This window comes from Lycorma delicatula, chromosome 1, assembly GCF_047948215.1.
Source record: "Lycorma delicatula isolate Av1 chromosome 1, ASM4794821v1, whole genome shotgun sequence".
Taxonomy (NCBI): Eukaryota; Metazoa; Arthropoda; class Insecta; order Hemiptera; family Fulgoridae; genus Lycorma; species Lycorma delicatula.
The window spans coordinates 233,370,960-233,385,343 of record NC_134455.1 but is presented as its reverse complement, the minus strand read 5'-3'; the positions used below and the strand labels follow the sequence as shown (position 1 = coordinate 233,385,343).

Genomic DNA, 14,384 nt, shown 5'->3' with positions numbered 1-14,384 from the left:
GTCTCAATAACATCACCTCTTTTACGCGTCAATTTAATTTCAGAGTGCCTTACCATATTAGTACCTCTTCGTTCAATATTCTCTGCATTACTTAGTACAGTATTAACAGTGGTTTCTGGTATGTTAAGGTAACGAGAAATGTTAATCACACATTGACCACTTCTCTTCCGACTGATGACATTTAACTTTACTTCTAAACAATAACTAGAACGTTTCCTTTTAAGCACCCGAGGTTTTGTGCCGCTACCACTAGGTTTGCTGTTCACAGTTGTACACAATAAATTACTGTATAAAAATAAATAAACAAATGTACAGTAATAAATTAGTAATTAAAATAAATAAAAAAAATAAATAAATAAAACAGTACTGTACATTATCTTCGTATCATAAACGAAGCGCAAATGATATACTCATAAAAAAATAAAACTTTTACTTTAGACTGCTGTACTCTTTTTAATCTCGACAACCGAATTAAGAAGAATTAATTAAATGGACCACACAATATCAACTTAAAACACCAACTGCTAATGCACTGTACGCACAGTACAGTGTACCGTGTAACAGTACAATAGTAAACAAAGGAAACGACAGGAAGTTGTTCAGTTATACTGTACGTAATCTGCAGTAAGGCGGTAACTACCGATGGCCAAATTCATGCTCCATGCGAAACTTAATTTTTCTCTCGTAATCGTGAGCCTCGTAACTGCGGGGAGTCGGATAATGAATACTCGGAAAGCGAGGAACCTCTGTATCCGCATTCATGCGGGCACCAGCGTCTTAGACGTCAGAGGCGTTTTTTCCATTATTATGGGCGTCGTCTAATTTTCTGTATTTCTACCTTGAATTTATTATTTGATTTTTCTATCTGTATTGATTTAAATATTTTGAGTTTTATGTTTTTAACCCGAAAAATGCAAAATATTTCCTAAAAATTAAAAACTACTTATCAGAAATGTTATATCATATGATGCTGTAAACTTAATAAATAATTGGACAGACCTTGAAATTATATTACAATACATAATAATACAAAATGTAGAATAACTGAACATTAAGTAACTGAAATAATACTTGTTGGCAATCGAGGGCTATCTTTGAACTGGTTACCAGAAAGTTGTTTCAGTTATCTTCTAGGTTATAGTAAGACTCACTCAATCACTATGATCGAAATGTAATTCTTTTGTATGTGTTTTTAACTTTCCTTCTAGGATTCAAAACGATACTATCAGCGTTTCTTTATTTTCTAAAATGTTAAATCAAAATTTTTCATGAAAGAGAATGTTTTGTAAAACAATAGGAACGGATACGGTTTCCACAAATGAAATTGTAAAAAAGGAATTATTATTATTTTTTTTTGTTTTAAATTTGTCATATTTGCGATTTTTCTTAAGATATCAGTTCATTTTTTCTTTCAAAATCAGGGTTTTTGTTCTGCCGCGCTTTTTGTGAAAATGTTCACAAAATATTCATAAAAAAAATCATTTCAATAAAATTTTGAAGTTTCAGAATTTCTTCAGGTTAACGTTATTCTCTGAAAAGGGTACATTGGTAACGAACCTCCCCATGACGTTATTGTATTATTGTTACCTGCTGGTACCCTTGTTATAATTCGCTGTGGTTCTCCAATCATTGCCACTGTGTTATTACTGGTGTTTCAAATCCGTTTTTAATGTTTAATGAACTGCAAATTTGGAAGCACAATTAACCTTAAATAAATTTTCTTACTATCACTACTATTTTATTTATCTCGCGATCATTTTGGACATTAATTTGCTGTAATTTATTTATTTCTATTTTAACTACTGGCAGTAAAGTTTCTGCCAAGTACATACCGACTTATCTATAAATCTGTCTGTTTTTTACATTCATTTTTTGTATAAATGACTTATCCATTTTAAAATGAAATTTGTTGAGTGTTATTACCGTGATCACGGTTTAAAATTTCGTTAAGTTTTTTGCGAAAACTTACGATACCAAAAGAAAAAATATCATATCTTAGGCCATATCTTATTAATACCTTATATAATTACATTTAGCAATTTGGAATAAAAGATTTCAGACTTCATAAGACTAGCTGATGCGTCCGGCTTCACCGGATGCTGTGTGCTGTGGAACCAATGTGTAGTCACGCATAGTTTTTGTAGGAGTAATATTTGTATTTACGAAAGAAGGCAAAATTAGTGCAGAGCAAACAGCGCTTGGGTGAATTTAAGTACAATATCGAATAATTTATAAAAGTTAGGGAAGAGTATCGTAAAAGTTTATTGAAGCTTACCTTTTTGTAGATTTTACATGCTCTTTCTGATTTTCCTTTATAAAGGCATTTATGAATAACTGAGAAATCACCCCTGTAGAACAGAATAATAATATTCATGAACATATATATTTTGTTAATCATAAATATACGGTAAATTTAAATCCTAAATATTAGTTTAAGTGATAAAATCATATGTAAGTAGTTACAGGAGCAATTAAAATGAAAATTTGAGTTTTATCGTCTAACATTTGCTTTGGTGTTAGTTTCTTACTTGTTCTCCCTATTGATGATATTAAAATAACATCTGAGAGGGTTTTACAGTTTCATAAAATTCTATCATTATAATTCATAAATTTTATTAACAAATTCATTCAATAACTTAAACGGAATGCGTAATTAAATACTTTTAACTAATTTCACATTAAATCTTAACAGAGTCTTAAATTTTATAAAAATGAAAGTCTATGTGTTAAGATTCTCTATTAATAGATTTCTGTTCTCTGTTAGAAATAATATAAAATTAATTTAATTAGATAAACAGTTAGCACTTCCTATCGTATACTCCATTAATATAGATTTTATTCAAATAAAAACGAGATATTTTCTCACAATCTTAAAAGAAAAAAGCTAATTTCAGCTTTAGACTTTATATCTATCTACCGACTGAAATACATCGTAAATCGTAAAGTATAAAGTACCGGCTGACAAAATATTGCGGGTTGGAAAGTATTATAAATATCACTCGACGAAATTTTAATAGCTATTTCATTATTTTGTGCTCTTGAGAATAATCTAAAATTAAATAACTGGTAATTTTAAATTCTTGACAATGAAATATAATTTTCTTAACCGTAGGCTTTTTTGTCCTTTTTTCAATCACTTCTGTTTTAACTTGGTGTTTCAAACAATTCTGTTTTTTTTTTGGTTTGGTACAAAAAATGGCGCAGACCATTTTTCAAATCGTCAAATAGCCATTGTGACTATTATGATTGTGACTGACCAATTTCATCATAATTGGAGCTGTTCCAAACTTACAGAGAAACTAAGGATCTTACCGTTCAAACATATTACCTACTTCCTGGCATGATCGATTACAAACTGTGTTAAATCAAGCAAACCAGATTTAGAAATGACTGAACTTCAACGAGGGAGGTCTAAAACCTAAAAGCTATCGATCGATATAAATGAAGAATTACAGTCGATAGAGAAAAATCTGTGGCTTATAAGAGAATCCTCATGAGGTTCCACGACAGTAATATACACGTAAAATAGTTTTAAAAAATGTTGGTTATCATTTGGTACAAATAACAATGAAAATATTAAAGAAAATATTTAATTTTAACATCATTTAATAAATCAGTAAGAATGAAAATATTAATACTAAAAGATACATCCAAAAAAAAAAAAAATAATTTCATAAAGCCCCTACAGTGACTAACGGGCCAGAGAATCTCACCGTCGGAGAGATCAGATTTTCTTCACCTTTCATTCATAATATTTTATTTACTAGTTCGGCAGATAGGTAAATAGATATAATTCAGCACATATTAACTGTAATGTGAAGTTTATCGTACTCTAGATATTTGTTAATTTTTAACATCCTACTTGTAGTAGTTTTCATTTGACGTCATGATGTGACCTTGAACTCCAAAAAGAAAAGGTCAAATTAAAATTAGGTCGCAAATGTAACCACCGTAGTTATGAAATAGAAGGTGAGTAGTGGCTCAAGGTAAACACATATACATATGAAATATTAAACTGTTAAGAGATGATTTAGTTTAAGCAATCCGTTGAAATCTTTGCACTTTTTTTAATGAGGTAAACTACAATCTGGCTAATGAAAAAAACACCGGAGTTTGAAATGTTATAATAGGCAACGAAGAGGTTTAAAAATCAATGTCATCAAATCCAAGCGTGTAATGTTTTTACATTATTTTGTTAAGAACTCTTTTAAACGGCAAGAAGAAATGTCGTTTATGTTTAAAGAAAAACACGGTATTTATGCTTTATTTTATACATACAACTTCAGTGCTCTCTCCACTTCAACAGAACAAATATAAAATATATACTTTACATATGTTAAAATTGAACCTTTATCCTCATCACACTACAAGTCGTTTTGGTAATTATTTAGGTGACAATGAGCCTTTTATAAAATAAATGTGAACATTTATAATTTTGATTGATAGCTGGTTAAGGAAAAAGGGACATTAACGAAACTAGACATTTCTCTATTAATTGGATCTTTATCAACGGCTCATTCCTTTTTATTAGCATAGCCAACTTATATATAAAAAAACTGGCGCATGCACGCGCACGCACACACACACAAACAAACAAACAAACAAAAAAAAACATATAAACATCGATTATTTTTTTTCTTCAAACGTTATATACAACTATATGAAATAGATTATTTTAAAAACAAATATTTAAATTCACCAGATAGAGTACAAATAAAAGTTAAGAACATTCACCTATCTGTAGCCTTTCAGAGTTTCACTCCATCATCAGCAGACAAATTTTATAGATTACACACAATTATAAATTAAGATACGTAGTTAAAAATATAGTTAAAATTTAAAAAAAAATTATTAGCATGTGTATACTAGTGTCATAGTTAAAACTTGTTATATGTACTACGGTAAAATCGTTTCATGCACTGAAATTTTACATTTATGTACTTCGGATTTATTTAAAATTATTCCTTTATGGAAGCTCGAAATTCATAATCGCAGAATTCGTAAAACGCTTTTATGAAAACTTATTTATAATTTGCTAATTGCTTCTTTTTGTATTTATAGGATAGTTCACAGTTTATTGGCCCACAATAAATAAAATAAATTCCTTTTTACTAAATACTGTAACTCTAAGTTACTACATGTTTTTACAAACCGTTTCTATCAAAATTAATTTGCTCAGTGAAACAAAAACCGAATAAAAATTAGTGTAATAGTACGCATTGCTTCACAAGAGGTACATTTATTTATTGCTTTACGTTATTTGTTTCTACACATATGTTATAGATGAGACTCACATGAAACGCCAAGAGGAGTGAGTGCCTCTTGCAGTTTTATCCGACTAGTCATTCGGAGTTGTTTTCCCTGAGAGTAACGACGTTACATAACAGCCAGTCCCTGTGTGAAGGTTTCAGTTGTAGGGATGAATATGATTTGCATTTCAGTGTGTTTGGGAAGCTGATATATAAGTGAAGAAAATAATAGGGAACCACTGCACTCTACTTTTACTACCAAGCCTGAATGGCATTTTGTTATATAAATCGTTCTGTCATTTTCGAAAGTGACTACGACTCCGGTCAAGTCACCCACATCCATTATGGTTTTGGCATTAAAAAAATTATTATTATTATAATAACAAATTATTACGGTTAGGTTTCAGCATGTGAAAAATAAGATTGTTTACAAGTTAGCATGACTTCGTTCTAAATACAAAATAAGCTCTTATTAACAATAATAATAATAATAATGTATTTTGTTCAACATTAAAAAAAAATTATTGTGATAGATGATTGCGGCGTTAATGTTTTTACAAACTATATAGTGATAATCTGAACTTCTACCGCTCAAGTAATCTTTAGTTATATACAAAACCCTCTTCAATACATTTTATAAATAGTATTCTAATTTTAAAAATATCCATATTTTTAATCTCTGAAATAAATTGTTTAACTCATAAATTATTATTTTCATGCGGTAGCTGGAACCGAAGATATCACCTATGGTATAAAAGAGTTACTGTTAACGAAATAATCACGAAACGAACTGTAATATGTGGTAATAAATAACTGTAATATTTGGTTAACGAACAAAACTGTTTACGTACATATTTTTTGTCAAAATAGTATATAATAGTGTTTTTTTACTTTTTTCTTAAACTGTAAACAACTCATCTCTTCCGTTTAAATGAGTTTGTTTTTAAAACTCTTAATTAAAAAATTATCAGACTAATAATAGATCTTTAAATTAAATAACAGTATCCTTCAATTTTATGAATAAAATAATTCTAAAAACCGGCTTGTTTGAAAAATACTGAATACATCAAATTGTGAGTTTCTCTACTTAAACCTTAATTATGTTATGTTGTATTATATTACTGATGAGTTTCATTGTCTTCTACAAAAATAAAAAAAAACGACAGAAACTTTAAAGTTTTTTATTATGAAGGCGTCGATTATTAGTTAATAATAAAAAGGTAGTTAATGATGAACCAGTTGATATTAAATAATTAGGATTCATTACAATGAAGAAGCTAATATAACTAAAGTATAATAGAATCGAGGTGCACTTTAGTCATCTAACTGGCGGCAATAATTAAAAAAATTAAAAAAGATAAATCAATTATATATTTTTTCCAATAAAAGCACGTTCAACGAGGTTTTATATGGGGTAATTTATTGTAAAAACATCAACTTTTTTTGTATCAAAAATCAATATTTGATTTTAGTAAATATTTTCTTAAGTGCTTTTTTTCAAATTTAGAATGTAATTGAATATATTAATTTTGATTTTTTTTCTTATATTTTTCATATTTTGAAAAACATTTAGTGATAAGCAATACCAATATAAATAATTACTTTATGTTATAATCTCTCATGTGATGCTAAATGCTGCTGTAAATTAATAACATTATTCTTTACTTTTTCCGAGTCAGATATGACATCTTTTACACGCTAAAAATTTACTTTATTTATCTATTTTATTTTTTACTTTTATTTTCACTTTATTTCCTGTTTTAGTCTGGTGTCAGAAAAGGCATCAGGCGGTAAAAACTCTCCCCAGAAAAAAATGATAGGAAAGTGAAATTAAAAAAAAATCATAAGTTTACATGGTTTTTAATTTTTACCTTTGGGTGGGAAGGCTTCAGCAATAAGTAATGTCCAAGGAGGTGATGAAAATCTCTCGGAACCTTCCGTAGCGGATGGGATGAGGAATAATCAAAATTTTTATAAATAACCTTAAAATTAATTTAATATAAAAATATCGATTGAGGCAGTGTTTCTCAACCTTTCAGTATTTGCGACCTAATTTTCAATCATAATTTTCATCCCCCTCCCGCCGTCATAATAACAATGTATACAATAATAATGTGTTTTGAGTATTTTGATGTTAAAGCTACACTATGACCTTAATTACAATCCTTCAAATTTCCATGAATAAGTAACTTTTTTCCCCTTACTCCCTACGGCGGACCCGCAATTAAGCATAGAACAACGTAGGACGTGTCGTTTCTACTCTAACAGCCCTTCCCACCTACCGGCAGTATGTCCGGCATGGCAGGTCGGGCTGCCGGTCGGATCTTTATTTTATATTATATTAGTAAGCCATTACTATTAGCAACCAATTAGAGTGCCCCACTTCCTGTGCAGTTTTTTAGCAGTGTAACTATATGAGGCTATCCAGTTTTCAGTTGTCATTATACAAAAACTACCACAAGGGGCCCCAATCCCTCAACAAGAACGGCCCACCTCGGCGAACCGTCCTCTCTAGATCGAGGCTTCGCGCGACCGTCGGCGTAAATGTATAAATGCTGCACCTCCTTCAATTCCATCCAGCCGAGTCCTCCTCCTTCAATTCCATTCCATTTCAGTCGAGTCGATCCTTCTATCGCTATCGAATCTTTTGTGGTGAATCTGTATGTTGTAATTTGTGTGTTAATTGCACAATTCACGGTATTAAATGTTCACGGCAGTAGATTTATACAGAATCAAGCATAAATTTTTAATGCTCGCTTACGCGAGCATTAAAAATGCGTGTAAAAATGTGTGTGTGCTCGCTTACGCGAGCACACACACAAACACACACACACACACACACATTTATAACTCTTTTTATGACCCGCAATTTTTCTATAGAATAATTCTAGTTCCTTTTAAGTTCCCACGGAGGCCGGCGCCTCCGTACCGATGCAAGTGGTAGCGTCTCAGCGTTTCATTCGGAGGTCGCGGGTTCGAATCCCGAATAGGCATGGCATTTTTCATACGCTACAAAAATTACATTTCATATCCCTACGTACAAACTTCATCGAGTTTCTATATATCATAAGGCAAACAAAATTTCCTATTTAATAATATGTTAGTATGAAATCGTACATATTCTCCCTTACGTCTTTATATATTGACAAGCTGAAATGTAAATCAAATAAAATTATTTTTTTAACGGATTTCAATAAAAAAGCATACTCTCAATAGTTGGATCATGTGCGTACGTATTATTTTCATTATTATTATTTTTAAATAAGTTCAAGCCGTAGTCTTCATCAAACGGCCAGATTTTAATAATTCTTTTTAATTTTTATTTTGTAGAGGAAGTTCCTGTGGTGATTTCGTTTATATTTTTCGTCATATTTCTAGGTAACGTAATTGGATCATTTTTTAACGAAGATGGAATTTTCTACATAGGCGATAGAAATATAAAAATTTTCTTTTATTTTTGTCGCAGTCGTTGATTAGTAACGGATTTTTATAGTGTAATGATAGATAAATGGGGTAACTTATTGATATTCAGAGAACTTTCACGAAAAATATTAAAAGGAAAATAAACTTAGTAAATATAAGTTAATTATTATGTAAAAATAAACAGTTATACATATTCCCAGAGTAACTCATTCAGTATCCTATCCGGATACTGAATGAGTTACTCTGCATTTTTTTCTTATTGAAAAGAGTGAAGAAACGACAACATACTGATTTCATGATTTTATACGAATAACTACGTATAAATGTAAAATAAAATAAGTTAAAAAGATTTAAATTACTTTAAAAAAATCAGTCGTAAAATAAACGATTTTTTTTTAAATTTCATTCTTTTTTACATTTTATTTAAGGTTAGGAAATTGTTAGTTTTTTTTTTTTTTTTTTTTTTTTTTAAACGAGCCGTATTTTAAAAATTATTAATTAAAAAAATAATTGGAAAGTATTATTTTAAGTATTATATTTTAATTGATAGATAAGTCTGATAGAAGTATTTTAAGTCTGTTCTATCTTATTTAAAGTCATTTTTTATTTTAAAGCCAAATTCTATTTGGATATTTGTACTTGTGTAATGTTTAAATAAAGTAAATATACATATGTTTATAAATTTCTCGTTAACGTTAGGGTGAAAATTACTAATGAAATATTTTTACATTAATGACTGATAAAAACTAAATAAATGTTTTTTTGAAAAAAAATTGTGTGTTTGTGTTATGCGTAAGTCTCCAACTTAGTAATTTTTTTTGTAGAAACGAATTTAGGGAATGAGTAAAAAAAAAGACTACTTGTTCAATTAATCAAGTTAAAAAGAATAGCATTCTTGAATATTTATGTACGACAATATATATAATATAATATATTTTTTTAGAACAATTTTTTACTACAACAATAAATGAAACAAAAATATATATATAATGACTAATTTTTAATATTACAAAATTTAAATAAAACACAACAAAACAGAAACAGAAATTGATTTTACAGGAATACCTGTTATAATAATAGCATCATTCATTAATTATTTAACCACCTCTGTATAAACGAAACTAATCCACTCCATATAATATTTCACGTAGGACTTTTTTTATACCAATAAATGATGTAGGAAAATATTCAGATTAAACTACCAGCTAAATTTAATATATAAAATGATAATTTCTTCAGTAAAAAATTAAATGTTTAAAAAAACACAAAAAAATGAACAAAAAACAATCCTTCAAAATTCAAATTACGAAAAGATAATACGCAAAAAAATTACACACAAATTTCCTAATAACAGAATTAATACGTAAAAATACAACCATATTTGACAAAAATAGATAAGGCGTAGCGCATAAAACTATAAGGCCTATGAAATCAATACCTCAAAATAATTGATAAGCATAAAACAAGTATAACGTAACAGATTATTAAATTAAATACACTGATTGAAATTAGATTTATATAGGGAAAACCATTAGGTGGTTTAAGAAGAGATTTTAAAAACATAAATACAATATAACAATTTCAAAAAAGATAAAACATTTTCCAATATAACTGAACACACGATAAAATATAAACATATCATTACTATTGTTGAATAAAACTAGACGTTTTGTAAATAAATTATGACGGAAAAGAAAATTATATTTTACAAAAATAATACATGTATAAACTTAGAAATAATACGAACAAATATTCAATTTTAATATCGGAATAATGTTTTGATTAAGTAGGCAAAATGGTTTAACAATGAGATGGTTTAATATAACTGGTTTAATAATGACTGGCATAATTGGTTTAATAATGAGATGGTAATGATCAGATGGGGAAGTTTAATGATAGTTAACAAGTGTTAATAATGCGGTAGTTTTTAGAATGTAATATGTAATTTATAAAATATTTGATAAAGCTGAAAATATGACATGTTCATGAAAGAAATACTTTTAAAAAAATAGTAATTTTTCTCAATTATTGACCGTATTCCGTGGTTAATATTATTAATTAATTTAATAATTTCTGTATTTTTTTTTACCCCGCCACCTCAGAGCCGAACCAGCAATTAAGCATAAATACAGCTCCGGAGGATGCCATCGCCTCAAACTACCTCGGCAGAACTCAAGGTCCCGAGTCTGGGACCCGGTCTTTCGATTAGTCCCCATGCCTCAAATGAGAGCATCCCGAAGGGATCCCCTCACCGGGACTCCGATCTTTACACTTCGCCTCTAGTGAGGAAAACTCCCAGAGGGGTCACCCACCGGGACTACGGTCTTACAGTCGATCGACATTGAAACTAGAAAAAGGAGTGAATTCTTAACTTAATATCCATAATTTTGTTCGCTCTCTCGTGTATTAAAATATTAACTTATAGGTACTTGGAAAATTTTTTACAATACTTGTTTTTAGATATTTAAAAAAGCATTCATGTCAGTAAATACCACATGATAATTTTAGAAAAAAGGAGAGAGAGACATGAATATTTGCAAATAAATATTTTGACTTTAAAAAAAGTAATATTTAGCAGTTCTTTGTTTTTTTTTTTTTTGAATTTTTATGGGCATCGACTGCTAAGGTCAAGCCCTCGTCACATACTTTAAAAGAAATTATTATCTCCATCAGGATCGTCATATGTAAGTGTGTAAAGGGCCCTTACATTTTATTTAAAAACACAAACTTCACAATAAACATTAAGACATAAAAGACAAGGACAATCACAAACACTTACGGGGTGTAAAGGGCCCCAATATTAAAATTTGAGATAAGGTTCTCAAAAGACCATGAAATTAAAATTTCAACTTATCAATACCATTTCTTTCTTTACATATATATAAAACTACCGCTTAGAGATTCTTTTATCACAGCTTTAAACTTTCATTTTATAGACTTTTAAGAAGTCCACTGGCGTGTAAAAATGCAACTATATTTTCTTCATTTCCATTATCCAGATCAGCACTAATATTATTTCTAAGACGGAACCTCTTTCTGAGGTCCTCATATATGGTACACTCTTCTATTAGATGCTTGATTGTCAGTGTTTTATTACAAACACCGCACATTGGTCACTTCGCCGTTTAACAAATATAAATTTGTCAATCGCGTGTGACCGATTCTAAGTCTGGTCACCGCTACTTGTTCACGGCGAGTCAACTTAAAGTCGCTTTTCCATTTATAAGGAGAAGTTTTTACTGTGTTTAATTTTGTATTTAAACTCCTCCATTCAGCATTCCACTTGTTTTTTACTATATTTGTTAGACTGTTTTTAACATCTGCCACTCTTACAGGAAATGCATCCAAATCATCGCAGACTGTTGCCTTTATGGCAGCTTCGTCTGCGATTTCATTAGCTGTAATACCAGCATGCCCCGGAGTCCATACAAATACGCATCGCTGTCCTCGTTGTTTTAGAACGTATAAAATGGACAGGATGTTTGCAATTAGGACATCCTTAATGTTCTTGTTCCGAATTGCGACAAGTGCTCTTAAAGAATCGGAACATATTAGCACTCTCTCTTCGCAATAGTGTTCAGTGTAGCGAAGAGCTTGCTGAATTGCAATGAGTTCTGCCGTGTAGACACTGGCCACATCTGGCAGTTTCCAAAAGTGGCCTTTTTCATTTACATATATTGAGCATCCAACACCATGTTCGGTTTTAGAATCCTCAGTATAAATTCTAATATGTTCTTCGTAACTACTGACGGTTGCCAAAAATTCCTGTTGGATGATCACTGCTGGTTTCTTTTTTATTTCTCCTTGAGAGAGATCAAAACTTGTATTTACCGCTGGCAAGAGCCATGGCGGTATTTCTCTAGTAGAAATTGCCAATGTATCTGCAAAGGCAATTTCGTATTTACTTCTTAATTCGTGGTACCTAATTCCGGCTGGTCTGGAATAGGTAGCACGACGTTCGTATAATGCAGCCATAGGATGGTTATTGAAAAGTTTATTATTTATATGGGCCGGATAAGCCCATATATTTGCTGCGTATCTTAGTAAAAGGATCTCTCTTGTATAATGTAGTGGCATAATTCCGGCTTTAGACATCAGACTAGCCGCCGGACTTGTGCGGAAAGCACCATTTGCATATCTTATTCCGCTATTATGAACTACGTCTAACTTTTTTAAACGCGACTTACTAGCGGATGAATATACGATACATCCGTAGTCTAGTTTAGATTGAACCAATGCTTTATACAATCTCAATAATGTCTCTTTGTCTGAGCCCCAATTTAAGTTCGATAGACATTTTATAATGTTTAGGGCTCTTTTGCATCTATCACTCAAGTCCTGTATATGTAATCCCCATGTAAGGGATTTATCCAATACTAGTCCTAAATATCTTACATTGTCTTTATATTGTATTGGATTATCATCAATTGTCAACGCAGGACTTTGATGAGGAATTCTCTTCCTACAAATGTGTACACAGCACGTTTTTTCTGGTGAGAATTGGAATCCGTTATTCCTTGCAACATCATTTAGAGCATTGATCGCTCGTTGCAATTTGTACCTCACCATGTGGTACCGCCAGCAGTCTTGTTGCTGGCATACACAATTACCAGATCATCAACATAGACGCTTTTGCTGATTTCTACTGGAATGGCTAATATCAATTTATTAATGGCCATGGTAAACAAGGTACCGCTCAACGGTGAACCTTGTGGTATGCCATTTTCCAAATTTCTTACAGATGAATATTCGCTACTGACTCGTACTTGGAAAGTACGGTCATTCATATCGTTGCTCAGTAAGACTGGCAGGTTGCCACGAATGCCCCATTCATGTATCTGGAGCATTATACCATGACGCCAGGTCATATCGAAAGCCTTCTGAAGATCAAAGAAGACTCCAACACAATGTTTCCTTGTAATGAAGCTGTTATATATAACGTCCTCTAAGCTGATCATTTGATCAGTGGTAGAATGGTATTGTCAAAAACCTGCTTGATACGGTGATATCAAGTTTCTTTTTCCAAAACCCAGTCGATTATTAATCATTTTTTAAAATATTTTTCCCATAGCGCACGTCAAGGAAATAGGACGATAGCTATTGGGGTCTGTTAAATTTTTATTTTTATTTGGTATTGGAACAACATGAGCTTTTTTCCACTGCTGCGGGTACATTCCATCCCGCCATATTTTATTATAAAGTTCTAATAATCTACGCTTTGCAGTGGTATTCAGCTTCCTGATCATATTATAGTGGATTTCATCCGGACCAGCAGCTGTTTTACCTGATTTTTCCAACGCTTTCGCGAATTCTTCCATTTTAAATGGTACATTATATGAGTAATTATACTCAGTTCTGAAGTTTAGTAGACCTTCAAGTTGTTCTTTTTTAGTACGAAAATCTTCTTCGTAGTTGGCCGTTGTGCTGGCCTTTTCGAAGTGGTTGGATAACAGCTCTGCAATTTCATATGGAGTGTCTTTTATTTCATCTTCATCTTGAAGGCTAGTTACGGGAGCAAAACCATTACGCCCACAAATCGCCTTCACTTTCCTCCAAACATCTGCTGCAGTAGTAGTTTTGTCGATGGATGACACGTATTGCTGTCAGGATCGTTTCTTTGAGTCTATCATAAGACGTTTTGCATACGCCTTGTATTTTTTAAAGGCAACAAGATTTTCTATGCTAGGACGCTTCTTAAAGGCGTTATACGCC

General features: G+C 31.0%; 1 protein-coding gene across 4 annotated transcripts in view; it reads right to left on the bottom strand.

Annotated features, from left to right (window-relative positions):
* LOC142329571 (calcium/calmodulin-dependent protein kinase type IV-like) overlaps positions 1-14,384 on the bottom strand; it is a 138,376-nt gene that overhangs the window by 36,623 nt on the left and 87,369 nt on the right. For all 4 annotated transcript variants that reach the window (XM_075374260.1, XM_075374287.1, XM_075374268.1 and 1 more), the window contains exon 3: positions 2,276-2,348. In XM_075374260.1, the coding sequence (XP_075230375.1) occupies positions 2,276-2,348 (73 nt within the window). The remainder of the gene's footprint in view (positions 1-2,275; positions 2,349-14,384) is intronic.